The 21,555-nt window shown below is 33.1% G+C and overlaps 3 protein-coding genes and 2 non-coding genes across 5 annotated transcripts; 2 read left to right on the top strand and 3 right to left on the bottom strand.

Moving 5' to 3' along the window:
- The first annotated feature begins 558 nt into the window (after positions 1–558).
- On the top strand, positions 559–631 carry TRNAE-CUC (transfer RNA glutamic acid (anticodon CUC)). The gene has a single exon. It is a non-coding gene; the product is annotated as a tRNA-Glu (tRNA).
- Positions 632–2,659: 2,028 nt separating this feature from the next.
- LOC109789061 (pentatricopeptide repeat-containing protein DOT4, chloroplastic) lies at positions 2,660–5,782 on the top strand. Its single transcript, XM_020347927.3, has one exon. It carries the CDS (start codon positions 2,735–2,737, stop codon positions 5,363–5,365), a length of 2,631 nt encoding a protein of 876 aa, XP_020203516.1. The 5' UTR covers positions 2,660–2,734; the 3' UTR covers positions 5,366–5,782.
- Positions 5,783–6,380: 598 nt separating this feature from the next.
- On the bottom strand, positions 6,381–9,224 carry LOC109789058 (receptor-like protein 51). The gene has a single exon (XM_020347922.3). The coding sequence runs from the start codon at positions 9,163–9,165 to the stop codon at positions 8,101–8,103; it is 1,065 nt and encodes a 354-aa protein (XP_020203511.3). The 5' UTR covers positions 9,166–9,224; the 3' UTR covers positions 6,381–8,100.
- A 1,379-nt stretch (positions 9,225–10,603) lies between these two features.
- TRNAI-AAU (transfer RNA isoleucine (anticodon AAU)) lies at positions 10,604–10,677 on the bottom strand. The gene has a single exon. It is a non-coding gene; the product is annotated as a tRNA-Ile (tRNA).
- Positions 10,678–12,388: 1,711 nt separating this feature from the next.
- Positions 12,389–18,936, bottom strand: LOC145954476 (cellulose synthase A catalytic subunit 8 [UDP-forming]). The gene is made up of 13 exons (XM_083068754.1): positions 18,435–18,936; positions 18,002–18,084; positions 17,807–17,858; positions 17,558–17,723; positions 17,138–17,410; positions 16,333–16,678; positions 16,081–16,218; positions 15,770–15,895; positions 15,469–15,681; positions 14,922–15,144; positions 14,634–14,833; positions 13,993–14,346; positions 12,389–13,165 (listed from the first exon to the last, which is right to left on the bottom strand). The coding sequence occupies exons 1-13, from the start codon at positions 18,610–18,612 to the stop codon at positions 12,578–12,580; spliced, it is 2,940 nt and encodes a 979-aa protein (XP_082924880.1). The 5' UTR covers positions 18,613–18,936; the 3' UTR covers positions 12,389–12,577.
- Positions 18,937–21,555: the final 2,619 nt, after the last annotated feature.

The following is a 21,555-nucleotide window of genomic DNA, read 5'->3' as shown; positions in this document are numbered from 1 at the left end:
TTTTTGTCTCTTCTAAATTTATAATTTGAACTAACTATCATTAATTTCTCAATTATTGTTAATTTCTGTTTTTTATTTATTAACTTCTTTCTTATATTTTTGTTTCTTTTTAACCCACTTTTCATTTTTAATAAGTTTTTTTTATGTGATATTTATGTCTTTAATATATAATATATATCTTTATTTTATAAATAAATTACCCTCACCTACTCTGTCACTAGTGTTAAGAGGGAATTAAATAATGGAGCATCCGTTACTTTTTAAAATTACGAAAGGGAAAATATAATTTCTCAAAATTATTTATCTTGATAAAACAGAAATTAGTGTGACTTCAAACAAAAGAACAACATATAATAATTAATCAGCAATGTGTGTACAAAGACGATATTTGCATACGTAGAACAAAAAACATGGAGTCTACTACAAGCTATTGAGCAATCGTTGAGTTCCATTGTAATCCTTTTATAATAACAGAGACTAATGAGTGGGTCATTGATGAGAGTCAAGTTTAACAAAATAAAGAAATAAAATTTGTATGACGGGCTAACTGACAAGCAATCCGTTGTAGTCTAGTTGGTTAGGATACTCGGCTCTCACCCGTGAGACCCGGGTTCAAGTCCCGGCAACGGAATGCACTTTTTTAGGTAAATTATTTCGTTTTGTATAATTTCCCACTAATACTAAAAAATCACTTCATTTTAACAACTCATTTTGCTCAAGAGCTGCAAGTCAGCAACACAAACATTTAAAAGCCAATTATCGTATTAACACGCTATCCATGTGATTATAATGACCTTATTTCCTTGTTAAGATTCATTTGCGGCATTTTTTATTATTAAATTAATTTAAAGTGAATTATCGCCTCTAAAATTAAAGGTAAATAAACTACTTTTACAGACAAATTCATTTAAAGTATTTCTTTTCACACCTTCGTATATTTAAATGGGGCCACTTTTTTTGCATTAGTGTAATTTCCACTTGAGATTTAAGACAACCCACATTGTATACTTTGGGCAAGAGAGGGTTAGTGAGTAATAACAAAACAAAAATTAACTTACATGAAATAGAAGTGTTCTTACCGAGGTCAACTCGTCTCTTCACGTTGATCCCGTTCCTTCATATAAGTTGTTGTTCTTTGTGATGTCCGATCTTCCTTCTTCACGTTTCTCGAATGTACATACAAAAAGGACTCTGACGATCAAGTTAGTCTGTCGTTCTATGTCTCCTAACGCCTATCTTATTGCCTATCCTCTACGGTTACTTCTTGTAACTGCTGTCTCGTTTGTGGTCGGTTAATTGCGGTTAAGTTGTCTATATGCCATCGTGTCTAATGGTATCCATATGCCGAGGTGGACATAGTACCTTGTGCCGAGTTACCGAGATGGCTCTCATTAGCCTTTACCGTAAAAGTAATATTATGGTCACCTCGGTCCTGTATCTAGGATGGTACAAGAAGTATGGGACAAAAAATTATAACTAATGATAAAAATAAAATACGATTAATTGTTTCATTTTTATTTTTTTGAGTATATAGTTAAAAACTCCTATCATGTTATATACTCCCTCCGTTTTTTTTCATAGTCGTTTTGTCAGAGTTTGTTGTTTTTTCTTCATTGTCATATTACTAAAATCAATGAGTTATTAATTTTTTTCTTCTATTTTTATCCTTGATAATTAATACATGCTTCCTGAACAATGTGTGTATTTATTTTTAATATCTACCTAATTTTTCTCTAACTACTCATATAAAGTTAATGTTCATTTATAAGAGCAATATGTTCCCAACAAAATACTATTAAAAAAACTGTACCTGCCTGAGGGTACACTCGTAATCTTCAGGGGAATATGAGGACCGAACGAGAGCTTTAGGTGGATTCTTCGGAGGGGGAGGTACCTGCAAAAGATACTCCGATGCTTAAGTCAGTGTGGGCACGATTTTCTAGGGTAATGAATGAACAGTGACATACCTTGTTGTGCGTGACCTATTTATAGCATCTGACATGGGCCTGAGCGTGATGGGCCCTCTCAGATATTTACCAAATTAGGTAATACGGTATTAATTGGTTGTTAGGCTTTAATCATGTACTTACCTTTCTTAATTGTGATTACCGTTATGACTTGTTTAACTCTTCGGCAAGAGGCCGAGCCGACTATTCAATACTAGTCGGAACGGAAAATGACCGAGCCGTCTAGTCCGTATACGGCAGCTTGTATACTTTCCGGTACGATCTATGTCGGAACGGTACTTGACCGAGCCGACTCGATGAGTGATGATGGTCCATATTGGCGTTAACCAGACTGATGTCGGTTCTCGACCTCATGCCGAGCCGACGTTGATGGTGATGCTTGTACGTGGCTTACTATGCATGAGTGTCTGACGAAATGGCACGTGTTGGCCCACGTGACCGATACGGTCTCTCCGGTACAAAAACAAAAAAAAAAAGGGACAACTATTTAATGGAATAGTTCAACAGTCTAAAAAAATGAAAAAAAAAGAGGATAAAATAGGAAAGTAAGTAATAAATATTTTTGAAAACTAAAATATCAATGATTTTTAAACGATTATGAAAAAAAACGGAAGGAGTACTGTATAGATAAAAAAATTTATTCTAACAATTTTTTATAAGTAAAAAAAGATTACACGTGAGAAGTTTGGAACGAAAAGAGGCATAATTTTTTGGCCTAGGTACATATAGCGCATGATGTTGTTTGATGGCGGAGACAGAGGGTAACCATGTCTAAAACCATACCAACGTTGAGCCCTTGTCCAACTCATCATAGCCCCAGAAAGAACTCAAACTATGCAAAATCTCCGAATTCGTTCATCTTCTTCAGACAATCTTGGACAACATGTCTGTCACCTTCGAATTTCGACCTTTCTTGCGGTAGCAGTGTTGTTGTCTCTGCGACTTTATCCGAGACCACCCACAACGTAACCGTGGACAAAAATGCAAAAATTTGCAAGTTCTGCGAAATGGGTGATCTCAGAAGTGCCATGGAATTGCTCAAAATGTCACAAAGGTCTGAACTTGAGTTGAAAACTTACTGTTCTGTGTTGCAGCTCTGTGCCGAGCTTAAGTCTTTGGAAGATGGAAAGAGGGTTCATTCTATTATCACTTCCAATGGCCTGGCAATTGATGCGGTTTTGGGGGCAAAACTAGTCTTCATGTATGTGAATTGTGGTGATTTGGTTAAAGGGAGAGGAATATTTGATGGCATCCTCAATGATAAGGTTTTTCTCTGGAATCTTTTGATGTCTGAATATGCAAAGCTTGGTAATTACAAGGAAAGTGTGGGTCTTTTTGTGAAAATGCAGAAGTTGGGAATTAGAGGGGATTCTTATACATTTAGTTGTATCTTAAAGTGTTTTGCCGCATTGGCAAAGTTGAGGGAGTGTAAAAGGGTTCATGGGTATATTCTTAAACTGGGTTTTGGTTCTTATAATGCTGTTGTTAACTCTCTAATTGCAGCTTATTTTAAGTGTGGTGAAGTTGATAGTGCACGTAATTTGTTTGATAAATTGAGTGACCGAGATGTTGTTTCTTGGAATTCCATGATTAGTGGGTGTGTTATGAATGGGTTTTCAAGAAATGGACTCGAGTTTTTCATTCAGATGCTGAATTTGGGGGTTGATGTGGATTCGACCACCTTGGTTAACGTTCTTGTGGCTTGTGCAAATGTTGGCAACCTTTCATTGGGTAGAGCTCTTCATGCTTACGGAGTGAAAGCTAACTTTAGCGGGGATGTCATATTTAACAATACATTACTAGACATGTATTCTAAATGTGGTAATTTAAATGGTGCAACTGATATTTTTGTGAAGATGGGTGAAACAACTATAGTTTCTTGGACTTCAATCATAGCTGCTTATGTACGAGAAGGTCTATATGATGATGCTATTGGATTATTTGATGAAATGCAAAGCAAAGGTCTTAGGCCAGATATTTATACCGTCACAAGCATTGTTCATGCTTGTGCTTGTAGCAACTCGTTGGATAAAGGAAGGGATGTACACAATTATATTAAAAACAACAACATGGGGTCAAGTTTGCCTGTTTCTAATGCTCTCATGAATATGTATGCAAAATGTGGAAGCATGGAAGAAGCTCATTTAATTTTCTCACAAATTCCTATCAAGGACATTGTCTCATGGAACACAATGATTGGAGGTTATTCGCAAAACTCACTTCCCAGTGAAGCTCTAGAATTGTTTCAGGACATGCAAAAACATTTCAAGCCTGATGACATTACGATGGCTTGTGTTCTTCCGGCTTGTGCAGGCTTAGCAGCTCTAGAGAAAGGCAGAGAGATACACGGGCACATATGGAGAAAAGGGTACTTTTCAGATTTACTTGTAGCCTGTGCACTTGTTGATATGTACGTGAAGTGTGGGTTACTAGTTCTTGCGCAGCAACTGTTTGATATGATTCCTAAAAAGGATCTGATCACGTGGACTGTTATGATAGCTGGATATGGCATGCATGGTTTTGGAAAAGAGGCAATTTCCACATTTGAAAAGATGAGGATTGAAGGTATTGAGCCTGAAGAGTCCTCCTTTACTTCCATACTTTATGCTTGCAGTCATTCTGGATTACTGAAAGAGGGATGGAAATTCTTCAATTCCATGAGAAGTGAATACAACATCGAGCCCAAGTTAGAACACTATGCATGTATGGTGGATCTCCTTGTCCGTTCTGGAAATCTTTCCAAGGCATACAAGTTAATTGAAACTATGCCAATTAAACCGGATGCCACAATATGGGGTGCCTTGCTTTCCGGGTGCAGGATCAATCATGATGTAGAGCTAGCAGAAAAAGTGGCGGAGCATATTTTTGATCTTGAACCAGAGAATACAAGGTATTATGTTCTTCTAGCAAATGTCTATGCTGAGGCAGAAAAGTGGGAAGAAGTGAAAAAGTTACAAAGAAAGATAGGTAAGCGGGGATTGAAAAAGGATCAAGGCTGTAGTTGGATAGAGGTCGAAGGAAAGTTTAATATCTTTGTTGCTGGGGATACTTCACACGCTCAAGCCAAAAGGATCGACTCGTTGCTGAGAAAATTGAGAATGAAAATGAATAAGGGTGGTTACTCAAATAAGATGAGGTATGCATTGATTAATGCAGATGATATGAAGAAGGAAGTGCTTCTATGTGGACATAGTGAGAAGTTAGCCATGGCTTTTGGTATATTAAATGTGCCGCCAGGGAGGACTGTTAGGGTAACCAAGAATCTAAGAGTATGTGGGGACTGTCATGAGATGGGGAAGCTCATGTCCAAGAACACCGGGAGGGAAATTGTCTTGAGAGATTCAAACCGGTTTCATCATTTCAAGGATGGTTTATGTTCTTGCAGAGGTTTCTGGTAAATCATTGGAAATGTTTAACAGAGGGGAAGTTCTCCAATTCCTCATGAGTATTGGTAACCGAATATTTTGCAATGCAAGTTCCCTTTGTGATAACTGATGAAAGATTCACTCGGATACAAGGTCAAGGCCAAAGTGTATGTAGAAAGGGTAGTCACACGTGTGCAGAATCAGTGGTTGAGGCTGCAGTGTCACAGTTACGCCAGAGGCAATATTACGTCCTAACTTAGTCTGATAAGTGTTGTTATTCATGGATGACTTATCTAAACATCTATATCTGGATTGAAAAAGCATAGCAGCAGAGATCTGTAATTGGGGTTTAGATGTATCATATTTTTCGGAAATAAATTAGTGGCAGGATGTTGTGATTTGTGTTAATGGTCTCAGTTTGCTTTAGATTCCAACTTTCATTTCTGATGATGTTGACCAATCTTGACACTTGAGAAGAGACTCATAACGAGAATGACCATAAAAATGCTTGGAAAATGAGGAATTCAGTGCTGTTTACCCCAACTTTTGGACTACGAGTACGAGTATATTGCATGTGGATGCCACGCCACATACCGAATGGTGACATGTTTTTGTGGTATTTTAGATTCACGTTGCTCTCCATTAGGCACCTGATTCGGCTGAAACATCTCTGTCATCACATATTAACATTCAGCTGTTTGTTTTTGTCCCCCCTTAATGGAATATGAATCAAATTTCTTAACTCCTCAAAAGTCATAAATGTAGTCCTTCAGAGTCATTTGCATGCGTTAAAATAACAATTGATTATATCATGCGTAAAAAAATTGAAGTCCACTCATACTCATTTTAAAAGTAAAAGTGAAGATTTTATAGTCACAAGTAAAAAACCATGCCATAAAACTGTGATATAATATAGTATATATACATATAAAAAGTTATACCACTAATAAAATTTAGCTTTTAATTTACATGACGACTTATTATTTTATAAGATCATGTTATTAAAGAATATAATTTATGAAGTGTGAGAGTTATCTCCTATTTATACATTGTAAATATTGTTTTGATCATAATATTAATTTATATAAGATATTCAATATATTCTTTATGTCAAATATTCAATATTTTAAGTAAAAGAATTTATATATCCGATATTTAATAGGTGATTTGATAATAATTCAATATAAAATTCAATAATAATTATTTAAATAAATTATAATACTTTCTTACTGTGTAAGTTTAGATCTAACTTGGTAACTCCAAGATATTTACCAAACCTGGTCTTTAAACATGGGATATTGTTACTCTGAGGTTTCCAAGATAGCCATTTATCTTCTTCCCTTTCCCTCGAATATTCTTGGAATGCTAACATTGCCCATTTAGGCTTCACTGCAACAATTTCCTTTGTAGTACTTCGTCTGGGGCAAGCCAATGAGAATTGACTTAACAGGTATATATGATCAAATCCTCAGTCTGCTTTTTGTGTCACGTCTTCATCTTAGAAAGAAGCTATCTTACATCTCCTTAACTTCATTAAAAAAAATATATAAAAATGAAAACGTGCTGGTAGATTCTCTTCACGCTTACGGCTTACCACTGTTTATCGAGGTCCCAAATAACTTCATTAATTTCATCTGAGCTGAAAATACATTGGCGTAAACTAGACGTGAAGAGTTTATGGCGGTAAAATGATGCCATTAGCATGCATCATAAATTAAATTGGGTAATATCTACGGCGAAGAAATGATGCAAATGTTTCACTGGTAATACAATAACAAAATCGGATACAATAGGTAAATACTTTTTTAACAGGTTGATTGATTTTTTTATTAAAAATTTGTAAAATAACAAATAAACCCCCGTTTAAAATTTTGAAAAATAATGCAGCAAGTAGTAGCGGTTGTAGTTGCATGCCGTGAACCGTAGGTTATAAGGTATGATGGACAGCTCGTATCAAACTATACACAGTAAAATCGGCATGGACATCATAATTATCATAGCTAGACATCACTGAGGAAACCGTTCATTATTATTCTCTACTTAATAATAAATCATGTCATCAACTATCAACAGCTCGACCTGTTGAACAAAATCTTATACTCAAGTTGTGCCAACAAAAAATGGCATCATTATATTACCCATACCGTCGTACATACATCACAACCAGATATAAATGCAAATACAACTTACCGATATTTTTGTAAAATTAAGTTAAATTCTTATGTTTATTTTATTAATTGCTTCAAAATTTACTTATGAAACAGTAGACACTTTTACTTTCAAGTTTTAATACAGGTGAAGACAAAATTTGCGAGTCGAGCCGAACTTTATGTCCGTAACTCAAAAGCATGCCAGATACCTTTATTTTACTTATTCAACTGGCCTCGTACTTGGAAATTAAGGCTGGTTGGGTTGGATGAGCAGAACTGAACGGCGGAAGGAGTGAAAAGTGTGAGAAATAAATATGCTTATTGCACAAGTTACTATTACATTTTCTCTCTGGATATCACATGAAAGCATCATCCCCACCACGTCTTGTACTCATAAGCACCATCATCATTCCTCCTATATAAATCATTGCATTGCACAAGAAATCGATTAAAATAGCTCAAAAGAATACTTTAATGATGAATTTTCCACTCTCGTTTCCAACCATTTTTGGCCATCTCTCATTTTGCACCTACCCTATAACCACTGTATAATGATAAATAAACGAATTAAACAGAGATTAAAGAAGCATATCTGGAAATAATAACCAAAATTCCTACTCAGCGACAGCACTTGGAGCACAGGATGAGAAAAACAAGGAGAAAGACAATGGAAGAAAGCGCTATCGCCACGCCAAGAACGACCTTGTTGGGCCCATGATGATGCTCCTTGTTGTGGATATCATCATCATCATCATAATCGGTGTCATCATAATCTCCATCACCGCTATCAACCGCAGAAGAAGGCTTGGACGGTGGAGGAGCCATCGGCTTGCCGAAGTTATCACAAGGAGCAATGTCGAGGTTGAGCTTGGAAGACAAAACGGAACGGTTATAACACAAGTCCCCGTTCCCAGTGACCTTAAAGAGTTGCAAGTTGTGGATAAAAGAAGAGTTGAAGGGAAGCACCCCGCGAAGGTTGTTGTTGGCGAGGTTCAAGTACTGGAGGGTCGTGATTTCGGAAATGAAGGTTGGGATGGTCCCGTTGAGGTGGTTGAAACTGAGATCCAAGTGGACCAAACCTGGTATGGCAGATAAGGAATCTGGGAGAGAGCCGGAAAAGGAGTTGGAGGCCAAGGAGAGAGCTTTAAGCGAAATCAAGTCTCCAATGGAGGAGGGTATCTGGCCCTTGAGTCCGTTATAAGAAAGATTGAGAAGCTGAAGTGTGTCCAACATGGTGATGGAAGGGGGTATGTTTCCTAGGAGGTTGGCGTGGGTAAGGCTTAGGGTTTGGAGGTTGGGGAGGTGGGGTTTGATGGTGAGGTTGGAGAGGGTGAGGTGGGTGAGGTTCTTGAGGCGGGAGAGGGAGGTGGAGGAGATGGGGGTGTGGCAGTTGAGGAGGGTGAGGGTGTGGAGGGTGGAGAGGGACTTGAGGGCGGCGGAGGAGAGATGGAGGGAGCAGTTGGCGAGGTTTAGGGATGTGAGGTGGCGGAAGGGTGTGGAGGTGTCGCAGAGTGTGGTGTTGTTGGGGAGGAGGCATGGGTCCTTTGCGGTGGGGATGTGGAGGGATTGGAGGGCCCTCAGTTGCTTCGGGTCCAGAGGGGGTGAAAGTGTTGAGATGGTTAGGGTTGGGAGGAGGAAGAGGAGAATGCTCACTGCTGCTGCTTTCATGGGGAAATCACTCATCACTCTTCAACTTACTTCTTCTTGTTACGAGGAGATACATATATATAGTTCACTTGGGGGATTTAAATCCTCCGTTTCTAGGATAAATAATACTACACATATTTTGTACCGTCTTTACTTTACATGCTTTTATTATCTTATTATATATATTAGATTTTGATTTTTTCTTCTTCTCTTTTTTTATTCTGTACATAGGATTAAAATTAAAAAAAATAAGCAAAAATAAGGGAATGTATATATACTCACTTAAATAGAAGTTGTTTTTTATAATAATTTCTCACAACTTTCTACTTTGACTTTGTAATATTTTATTTTTGAAGTCACGATAAAATAGTTCATATTCATTTACCCCATTTAAAAATTTAAATTACACGTAGTTCAAACAAAAAAACTTAAAAGTATAAATAATCTAAACAAAGTAATATAAGACTTTACAATAAAATACATAATTTTTCAACCAAAGCATATTACACTGCATTTGGAAGAAAAACTATATGTCGATAACAAGTTAACAACAAACTTTGATAAGAGTTATTCGGAATTAATGGCAACAGGTTTGTTTTTTCATTGAGTATCTAAAAAAAGTAATAGAGTAGTCCATACCTGTTTATGATCCGCATTTAACAATTAAAATTACATGCGTGATTCAAGCCAAATAGTTTTTTTTTTTACACCTTCAAACCAAATAGTTAAAAGTACAAAAAAAAATCATTTGTCTTCAGAAAGAAAATACATAATTTATCAACCAAAACGTACATAACACTGCACTCGAATGAAACAATGTTGTTAACAACAAACTTTATTGGAGTAAGGGATGGTAATAGTTCTTATATTTATTATCATAAAAAATAACCAAAATGGATAGAGACATAGAGTAGTCTATAAATCTTTATCTTTTTAAAAGTTTAAACTTTGTAATTTATACTTAAATTAAAAGCATCAATAAAACACATAAGTTTTTTACCATAGTGTTTTTTTGGGAGGAAATACTATAATATTTTATTAAAATATTATTATAATAGTCCTTTTATTACTCAATAAAAAGGGATTCAAAGAAAAAACATATCCTCATATTTTAAAAATATAAAAATCTTTGTTTATATAATAATAGATATAGCTAATTTTTTATTTATTAGTAATTGATATAATAATGTATATGTAGAATTATTAAAATATAATTCATTAGAGGCCAATAAAGATATTACAAATTAACATTTGGCGATACCATAACCAATAAGTTTGATATAGGAAAATACAAAAAAAGCAAGAACACAGATAAGTTCCCTTCACAATTCAGAAATTAAAATTAAAAAAAAAAAAAAAAAAAAAAAAAAAAAAAAAGAGTGTAAAATAATGACCCATGCAGGTCTCCCAACAAGCATGGGACCCAGATAAGTTCGCTTCACAATTCAGAAATAAAAATGAAAATATATCTTAGTGGCCCATGCAGGTCTCGAACCTGCGACCTTGGCGTTATTAGCACCACGCTCTAACCAACTGAGCTAATAGGCCAGTTATTATTGCTTTTGAAGCAAAGCGTGTACTATACTTTTATACTTTGTAAAAATTATTGACTTGTATTATATGTTTGCGCTCTTTGATCCCTGAAGAAAAAGAAATTGTATATATTATTGAATTAACTAATGAATGGATTATATTAATTATATATGCTAATGCTATATTGTATGTTGCACATTGTATACAAATGGAAGGATTTTAGCCCCCAATCCATGCGTGATAGACAAGTAAGAAGTATATGGCGTGCTCTCTCCCTTATGAGTTATGACACTGATTCAAACTAAGGATTGAACAAAATGTATTGATAGATGTCCAGAGCAAAATTACTAAGTACGTGTTTGTATTCACGTCCAAAACGTGAAAAATCACGTTTAACGTGGAAGCTACAACGTGTAGCTTCACGTTAAACGTAGTTTTTCACGTTTTGGACGTGAATGCAAACATGCTCTAATCCAACCATGATTACTACTTTATAAGTCTATCTATTACAAAAGAAATACTTAATGCTATACGAGGAAAGTAAAAATATTTTTTTAGAAGATTTTTGTTTTTTAGAAGGACATGAAAAAACATCACAATAGAGAAAGAAATATGAACTATGTTGACATTTCAATCTCTATTAATTATCTATTGCACACCAAAATATAATTAAGGAGCAAATAAATAAAAACAAGATTTTCATTAAAGTCTATTTAATTAAAAAAAAAAAAAGAGTATGTTTTAAGTCATTTAAAAGGTCTTTTAAGCATAACAAACCAACCTATTGAAATCAAAATAAATAAATACTTGTTATTTTGTTATAATTTATTGAGATGGTAAATTTTCTTTATCTTTTAAAATGTTAAGAATGTTGACTTACTTAAAGACTCAAATTAACTAGTTTATTTGAAGATAAATTTATATCTTATTCAAATTTCTTATTAAAAAAATATGTTTTTAAAAATTACCATCAATTCATTATAAATTTTATATTATATCTTAAAAATATGTTTATATCTTATAAATAAGTTAAACATATGACAATTACATAAGTTAAACTTAAGTTATGTATTTTTAACATACTAGTCTTTTCTATTTCAAATTTCTTACAAGCTTACGTTTAATTTATTTTTACTCTTAATTCTAGATAATTCTTAAGTTAAACTTAACTGGTCTTTGAACATTAAAAATTCTTTATAAGAAGAGCTCTCTACCAAATAAGAAAAGTAGTGTAATGTGGATTTAAATCCATACTCATAAGAGACGTGTGAATTTCTCCCGAATCATTTGTTTCAATATTAAAAATGTTACGATTAACTGCACTTGTAACTTATTTTTGGGCTTTTGGATAATTTCGTAAGAAGCATAACAATATTTGTAGAAGGAATATAACATTTTTTTTCTTTCTAAGTTGAGGTGAATTGAATTTTTGAAATTAATGAAATTTTTTGTAACTTGTGTAAGTTACGACAGATCTTAATATTCAAAAATTGTTTATAATTAAAAAAAAAAAAAAAATATATATATATATATATATATAGTTTATCTACTAATAAAATTTCATATCGGTAGTGAAATTCAAATCTATGTTATGTTATGAGATATGAATTCAATTTTTATCCACTAAATTAACCATTGTTAGTAAACTAATATGTATTTATTTAATTGATTACCTTTGTTAGTAATATGTTTTCGTTTGTGGTAAATGACAATTACCAAACCTATATTATAGGTCAATTAGAAAAATCTCTATTTTTCACGTTGATAAATAATATTATAATATACTTAGGCCAATGCTTAGAGATTTTCCATTCAGTTCAACAAAGAATTAATAATTATCCTTATGCACACCCTTTTATACATATTTTGAAAAACTAAAGGAAAGCATTCTTGTATTTGTATTGTATGCAATAGCTTAACAATCTATGGCAATGCATGTGTCGGCGATGGTTTCACTGTCAACTTTGTTGACAAATGGATTAATCTTAACCCAAATGAGAGAGAAGACAGAGGCCAGCAACACTGACCACAGAACAACAATGGTTGGCGTGCGGTTTTGGCGACCCATGAGACCCTTGAGGAAGGGGTAGAGATGAAAAATCACCCAGAAAGCAAAGAACACTTTCCCAAAGAGGGGTCCCCAAGACTCATACCCCCCATTCAGTGCATCAGAGAATCCAGCAACAACACCAACCATGTTAACAATGATAAGGGTTGTTGGAGGAATCAAGAGTGTAGTCCACTTCACTAAGTAAAGTTCACCAAATTCTGTGTCCTCTGCAGCCTTGGCAGTCACAGTGAAGTTGGTGTCAACACCAGCCAACATCTTGAGAAATCCTTGGAACACAGCAAATAGATGAGCTGAAACACCTCCAATCACCCAGAACTGCTCATTACGCCACAAGTCTTCGATGCTAACGCCACTCCAACGCAGCTCAAGCACACTCGTTATTATAATTGAGAGGAAAAGTCCAAGAAAAAGAACACTTGCAACGTTCGAAAGCTGTGTCAAATTTGTATACAACAACATCATGTAACATATTGGTGATTAGTATAAACAATTCCATATCGATATCTTTTTACGCAGGTTTAATTCTACTTTTTGCTTCATATATTTCATATTTTGTGAATTTTGTCAACTAATTTTTAAAATTGTATATTTTGTCACAAAGCTTTCAAAATTTGTATATTTTATTATCTCATTAATTAATTATTACGTGACACTTGATTGTTAATGTGATATTTTAACTATTAACATGAATTATTGATATCACGTATATATATTAATATAATATAATATGACATAATAATAATCGATATACTTAATATATCACATCAACCGTTAATGTATCACATTAACAGTCAACTAATGTAGTGATAAAATGTGCTAAATTTTGAAAATTAAGTTATGAAACATACAATTTTGAAAGTTAGATGAGAAAATTTGTAAAAATATAAAAAAAAATGATAAAAAATATAATTAAACCTTTTATATATAATTTGGTTTAACTATTTTTACTTGATTACTATAGTTGTCCTTATTTTAGTTTTAGTTCCTACACGTGTAAAAATTAAGTTTTGGTCCTCATTATTAACACCACTTCCTAACGGTTTTAAAAAAATTGTTTAGAGACTAAAACTTAATATAAGGACAACTATAGGCATCAAATGAATAGGTTAACTAAATAATTTTCTTTGATTGTGTAATAATTACAAATCATTTATATTTCATAGGACAATTGGGAGATTATCCATGGGGATTAAATGAACTGATAGCAACTTTCTCTTTAACTACTTATGTTAAAGCAAAAATAAAGAAGAGGAAATTACCGTTGGTATGATAAATTTTCCTGTGAGGAGGCAAATTGCTGGCAGAGTACAGTAAGCAATAAGAGGAAGGGATGTGAAAGGGTAGACAATGGTGTTTATGTAAGCCATTCTCTGCAGCCATTTGAGACGGCCACCAGCAAATCCATACCAGAGGGGGCAGTGTCTACTTAGGAAAATTTCAACTGATCCAAGTGCCCATCGAAGGACTTGGTGCAATCTATCAGACAGGTTGATAGGTGCTGACCCTTTGAATGCAGGCCTCAAAGGCATGCAGTAAATTGATCTCCATCCTCGACATTGCATCTTGAACCCCGATAAGATATCCTCAGTGACTGAACCATAAATCCAACCAATCTGAAAAGACAAGAAATAGTTTTAATTGATCAATGCAGAAACTGTAAGTTAAAGAATAAAATTAACTTTTCTATATGACTTTAAAAAAAAGTTTTTGAAGAAACTAATATAAGAGATTTTCTACAAATTAACTCATACATTATGCATAATTTAATTTTAACTTATGAAATTTATTTCTTTTTTTCTTCATATTTTTTTTCCTATAAGTGTTTTTGAAAGATTTTATCCAAACATGTCCTGGGATTTTGAAGGACATCGTACAGAAACACTAAATATTTAAGCCAAACCTCTTTTCCCCATTCGGTCTTTTCTTCATATCCACAGCTAATTACGTGAATGGCCTCCTTGATCAGCATGGAGGGATCTGCAGATTCAGGCACTCCTCCATTCTCCATTAGTGTAGATTCAATGAAAACAGTAGATAAGCCAAAAGTTTTTTCAAAGCTCATATTTGAAATCAGCATTGACCTCTCATGCTCATCGTAATCTGCAAGAAAAGAAGCCAGAAGAGTACTTCACAGAAGATTCTGCTACATGCTTATATAAATATGATTGATGAAGTTAACTGAGCTTACTGTCCATCTCCTTGAGATTTAAAGTGGCAGCCTCTAGTTCTTCCCTCTTTGCATTTCTGTAAACGTCTGTGGTGGACTTCTTTGAGGGGAAGCAACAGCATGAAGATCTTGGTAAGTTGGGCATAGAAGGTGGACTGTAGCCATAAAGTGCTTGTCTATTGAAAACACATCCAGTCCCCACATACACTGGTCCTTGAATGCCATCAAGTCCTTTCATGTTAACCTGAAGTGAACAATTAAAGACCATCAAATAGGGATGAGAGTCGGAAATTATATTGTTGTCCAGGAATTCTTCTGCAGGTTTGTTAGAAGTTACGGCATTGCATGCATGCACTGTATGTGTATTTGGAGAACGCGAAATCATTACATTAATGTTGTTAAGAATGAGACAATCACGACATAGGAACAGAACAAATGCAAAGGAATTGGACTCATCTCATGACTAGGCATAGTATTTGTGCATTGTTTGATGAGTTAAACTTTCTACCGCGTAAGATCGCATTTTTCTGTTGATTCGAGATGAAATTGTTGCATTGATATAACTTACATCAAAGAAAACTGTATTGCGATTGGCATACCGATCACTGTGATCAATACCATCAAATCTTTGGGGGAACTGCACATAACACACATCTCTACCAACTTCTGGATCCATGAGAAAACACATTGCTTCCCGAACGGCCTTACTGTTGTTAACATAGTGATCACAGTCAAGATTGAGAATGAAGGGAGCATTTGTGAGAACTGCAGACACTCTCACCTGCATAAATCCGTATAATCATTAAGCATTATAAAATTTTAATGACCTTATATGAAATGTTAGTGAACTATCTATTATCTATACATACCAGTGCATTTTCAGCTCCAGCTTTCTTGTGGTGTTGGTAACCTGGTCTTTTCTCTCTGGAAACATAAACGAGCCTGGGAAGTTCATTTCCTTCTGTGTCACGTGCACCAGTGTGTCCAAGAAAAACCTGGAAATGGTACACATAGATTTTGCTATATGTATACATGCACTTGTACTAATAATTGATTGCTAGAACTAAATTAATCAATCTTATGATCATAAAAGTTTTTCATCATAAAAAGAAGTGTTCTTTTCTTTATGCTTATCATTGTCAACAAAAGAGTCAATTGCACACACAAACAGTGAATATACCTGAATCATGCCAGGGTGATCACGTGAGTTATTTCCCGGCCAAGGTGTTCCATCTTGCATAGTCCATCCTTCTTCTGGTGTTTTCTGAGCCTTAGCTACCAAAGCATTAACCCGTACTTTATACTCTTCATAGTCTCTCTGACAGAATTGAAAAGTAATCATGAAGAAGTTTCTCTAAGAAACTCAATTTGGAAAAACATGATGTTGATTGATGAATAAATAAAATCAGATATATCTAATATCAAAGCTTACCTTCATTGCTCTACGCTCCTTCACAAAAGAAGGTTGCACCTTGTCCTTAAGATAGTCAATCTTCTGAGAGAAATAAAATTCAGGGGCTCTTGGTTCAATTGAAAACTTCTTGCAAAATGGCACCCACTTCCTTGCAAAGTCAGCAGTCTCCACAAGAGATTCAAATGTGAGCATTGCAGCACCATCATCAGACACATAACAGGATACTTTATCTACCGGATAGTCAACCGCAAGGATAGAAAGCACTGTATTAGCTGTGATCAATGGTGGCTCTTTCAAAGGATCCACTGTACTGACAAAGAAATCAACAGCAGCAAGTTCATTGGGTTCACCCTCTCTTTCAAACCTGGCATAACATTATAGAAGTGTGCATCAGCATTCAAAGTACAGGCTCAGTATCAATTCTTCTAAATGGCACTGTCTGTATGGATTTAATTTTGATTAAGAGAAAAATTTCCACTCTTCTCTAATAATTTGTTGCCATATCATTAAAAGTATATGCCTTGTTAAGTAACGGTCATCAACTAATCATAGTCAAAATCTCAAAATCATTGAATGATGTGACAACACATGATCATATCATCGTGTAGAACTTTTTTACAAAGGAAGTAGATAAAAATTAACTTGTATTAAATATTTTCATTTATTTTATTTTTATAGATTGCCTTTCACAATTCCTAATAGGGAAAGAAACAGAAAGAAAAAAAAATCCCATTCTACAATATGACTTGTTAGTGCAAATCATCCTTAAAGCACAAGGCACAAGCACAACACATCCAAATATTTCATAACTTTGTGCATTTACCTTGCAGACAGATTGTCAATAAAAGTTTGCCTATTGATGGGATACCATTTAGGGAACTGATCTAACACCCAGGAAAATGCAAACCAGATCTCACAAATGATAGATGTCAACCACAGAGGAAAAGCACTATGAACAGGGTTTGTAACTCGATAATGGAAGAAAAGTCCCAAGATTATCAATCGCATGATGATCACTGTTCTGTATGGTGCAATTTTGGATTTTGGCATTGGAATAATTACTGAAAGTGGCGCAGCAGCAGCAGCCTCTTTGGGCCTGCAAAACATATCATTGTGTGAATAATTGAATAAGTATACGAACTTTTATGATAGATTTACAATCAATGAGTAAGTACATAAATATACTGTATTACATTTTATTGTCCATAGCAGGAAATTCTGTGTCATTTTTCATTAAACAAACCTGGTTTCTTCCATTTGCTGCTCTGGTGGAATTGTGGCCTCATGTTCTGCATTAGGTTCAGCCTTTTTCTTCTTGTTCTTTTTACCCTTTCCCTTCCAGCTTTCCACTCTAGTTTTCCAGGTTGATTTCCCAGATTCTTCATGTACTTCATGCACTTCATGTACCTCTACAAGAAGAACGTTATTATAATAATCAATGCTTATAAAGAAATTGTACTATTGAATATGGTCTGAAGTCTCTCTCATTTACCACTATCAACCGTGGACGCTGTGCTGACATGTCTAGCATGGTGTCCAACATCCTACAAAATTCAAGGTGCGGTTGTAAGTGAAAATGTTGGCAACTTAAAATATTCCTAATATTTGACTTTTTTGTTTTTTTATTTTTATTTTTAAAAAGGCTGTTTAGTACTTGTGTAACTAATAATGGCTAGTAAACCATCACCTGAGAGTTATTGATTTCGGAAGCCATTGTGGATTGATTTTCGTGAACCTCTATCTCATGGAAATCATCAACCTTTGTTCTCTCTGTAAAGTATACAAAAGGAAAAAATAACTTAGGATGTTTCAGTATGTATTGAACGAGAAAAACAACCACTTTTTTGAAATAAATAAACAGTTTTTTAAAATATCTATAGATAAATTAAACAATTTTACATACTTTTCATTGCCTCTTTCTCATTATCTAAAACTAATACTCTATTACTCTGTTGAATGATTCTTTAATGCAATAGTTTTAATTAGCCTCCCATGATCATCAGTCTCAAATAACCATTGCATGGGGATTGAATAAGGAACATAACAAGAGTTACAAATCCACATGGCAAACAGAACCGAATCATAAATTTTTCCATGGAATATAGACAATAAAGCATTACCTTCATAGGGAGTGCCACACCTCAAACAGACCCTATGGTCCTCATTGATCTCATGCTCAAAACAAGCCTTGCAAATAGGGAAATTGCATTCATGACAAGCCACAAAGACCTCCCCATTATCATTAAGTCCCACTTGTTCCCCACAAGTGCTACAGAGGGGAACACCAGACTGCACCATGTTTTGGTTTAGCACCACCTTCTATCAAAGGGCCAAAGTGGCAGTATATCTCTCACTGACCCTTTGCTCCTTAATCTGTGGTCGTATGGGTTTTATATGAAGGAGCATAAACCCATTGGGGGGATGGAGAAAGCCATTGTGTGTCAATGCAAAGGGCGTGCATGGTGGAGGTGGTGGTGGTAGGTTCTTTTTGTGAGGTTGGATAGTTGGTGTCATAATTTCTGTGCTACACAACATGGACTGAGAGAAGAGAAGCAATGTCTATTTTATTGGTGAAGTGAGCAATATATCAATTTATTGCAGGAAGTGTAAGGGAGGCTTCAGTTAACAGTTGTGTGGGGTATATCAACGGATGAAGCGGAACAATATGTCAATTTTGGAAGTACAAGGAAGTGAAGCATTATGTTACTTATTTTGTCTTTGAAACCAAAAGAACCGTTTATCATACGCTGGAAATTTACCAGTTTTACCAACACAAAAATAGCGATCTATTTGTTGAGTTATATTTGAAAGAGAATTAATATCATGTGCTCTTTTACCCCAAAAAAAGACAAGTTTCTTTTGAAGAATAAAAAATAGCTAATTGGAAACGATCCCTCCAGGTTGATGATATTAATAAAAGCTCAATGTCTTCGTTTCTGGAAATGATCATATTGTTGAAAGAATAGGTTATGGCGATTGCATATAAATTTCCAAAAAATAAAATTAATTTTAGGAAACATTTTTTGAAGACTTAATATTAGGACACTTAAATAAGCAATTAAGTAATTCATTGCGAACTAGTGTTGGCTTTGATTAATTTTCTCCTTGCTTTACGGAAAATTGAACCCAAGTACATAAAATTTATTTTCACATCTAAGCCAATTAAGTTGACTTAAGGAACACCATTCATCATTAAATATCCAAACTAATGTCAACTAACAACGATGTTTCAATATTAATAGGGATGCAAATGATTTTAACTATCTGTAAATTTTTAAATTTTACTTGTTAAATATTCAATTAAGCTAGTTTATCTTAGTAGGCAAATGAAATTAAATCTTTAGCTTCAATTTACATAAAATCAACTCAAGTTTGATTACATAAATAAATCAGGTCCCAATTTTATAAGTTTGATATAAAAAAAAATAATTTAATGATGATGCATCGATAGTATAAAATAATTTTATACATTTATCAAATCACAATTCACCATAAATGATTTGTTAGTTTTTATAATAATTATCTTAAAAGTAAAAAAAAAATCATAATTTTTAATTAGTTGATTGTGTGATAACATTTTACATTGATAATGTATCACCATTAAATTTTAAAAAAATATAAATAACTTAGGTGTGTATAATAATAATAATAATAATAATAATAATAATCTTATTTCAAAAGAATTATAGTTGCCTAATTTTTATATATTAATTTATTTTCATTTTCTTGTCTTATTTTACTTTACCTTATAACAGAAAAATGTTTGCTAAATATTACATTAAAAACTTAAAATATGGTCGAAGAGTTATGATAAAGAGAGTAAAAGTTATAAATAAATTAAAATATATTCTAACTTTAAGTTTGTAGTTTTAAATAAGTCTATAAATAAACTAAAATATACTCTAACTTTAAGTTTGTAGTTTTAAATAAGTCTACATTGGAAGAAGAAGGAGATGAAAAAAACAAGGAGAAAAAGAAGAATATTTTTTATTTTTAAGCCAAAATCTATCTCACAAAATTTACTAACATTTAGAATATTCTTAAACATTAAATATTAAAATATTAAGACTAAAAATATTACAATACTTATACAATAAAATCAAAACTTTAATAATAAAAACATCAAAATATCTTTAAAATAATATAAAAGAGAAATACACATCAATTAAACATAATTTTAATGTTATAATAACTAAATATTAAAATTTTAATATCTAAAAAATTAATTAATAAAGTTCACGAACTAGTCCACGCAAATTAAATTCATTAAACACGAATGTTTCGAACTAAACCAACTCACTCATGAACTTGAATTCATCTACTCACCCGTAATCATGTTATATACATCAAATATGTCATTTATATTGCATATTATGGAAACTAGAAGGATATAATACATCCTTAAAAATATTAAATATATACCGGTTAAAATATATTTTTAATTCTTAAGCACAACATTTGATACTTAAGTTGATTCTTATATAAAAAAGTCAATTCCTACCATCCTATGGGTATAACCCGCATTTATCATCATTAATAGAATAATATCCGCATTTAACAATTTATACATCATCATTTTTTAACATGTTAAAATATTTTTATTTATCTTTTAATTTTTATAATTAAAAATAGGTATTTTTTAGTTCCTATACTTATATTTTTTTAGTCCTTATATTTTAAAATAAATATTTTTAGACTCTATATTTACAGTTTTTTAATTTTTTTAATTTTTGTCGTTATTTATTTTTAACGTTGTTTCTTTTGTACTAACATGACAAAAATATTAATTTAACTTTGTGTATTTAATATTAAATATCTCTCAATACTTAATGTCTCTTTAGTACTCTCCCCTATAATGTTCATTATTAAGACACTCTTTTTCTAACTCACAAAATTAAGATTTTATCAAGTCGACACAAAATGGACAATATTACATAAAAAATTAACGATAAAAATTAAAAAATTAAAAAATTGTAAGTATATAAACTAAAAAATTTATCTTAAATTATCTGAACTAAAAAAGATTGAAAAAAAATAAATATAAAGACTAAAAGTTTATTTTAAACTATAAAGATTAAAAGATAAGTAAGTGAAATTATAGATACTAAAAAGTATTTTAACCTTACTTATATCTGTCTTTTTTATACCATTAATAAAGATTAAAATATTTTTTTTAATCCTTAGAGTTTCACTTTACCTTTTATTCCTTATAATTTAAAATAAACTTGTTTAATTCTTATC

Source organism: Cajanus cajan, chromosome 2 (assembly GCF_000230855.2).
Source record: "Cajanus cajan strain Asha chromosome 2, NIPB_CcT2T_4, whole genome shotgun sequence".
Taxonomy (NCBI): Eukaryota; Viridiplantae; Streptophyta; class Magnoliopsida; order Fabales; family Fabaceae; genus Cajanus; species Cajanus cajan.
This window is presented reverse-complemented; position numbering and strand designations above follow the sequence as displayed.

Excerpts from the sequence above, each read along its gene's own strand:
- LOC109789061 (XM_020347927.3), top strand. The coding sequence starts at position 2,735 with ATGTCTAAAACCATACCAACGTTGAGCCCTTGTCCAACTCATCATAGC.
- LOC109789058 (XM_020347922.3), bottom strand. The coding sequence starts at position 9,165 with ATGAGTGATTTCCCCATGAAAGCAGCAGCAGTGAGCATTCTCCTCTTC.
- LOC145954476 (XM_083068754.1), bottom strand. The coding sequence starts at position 18,612 with ATGGTGCAGTCTGGTGTTCCCCTCTGTAGCACTTGTGGGGAACAAGTG. Across the intron at positions 17,411-17,557 it reads CAGCAAATGGAAGAAACCAG|GCCCAAAGAGGCTGCTGCTG; the intron begins GTTTGTTTAATG and ends TATGTTTTGCAG. Across the intron at positions 16,679-17,137 it reads ATTGACAATCTGTCTGCAAG|GTTTGAAAGAGAGGGTGAAC; the intron begins GTAAATGCACAA and ends ATGTTATGCCAG.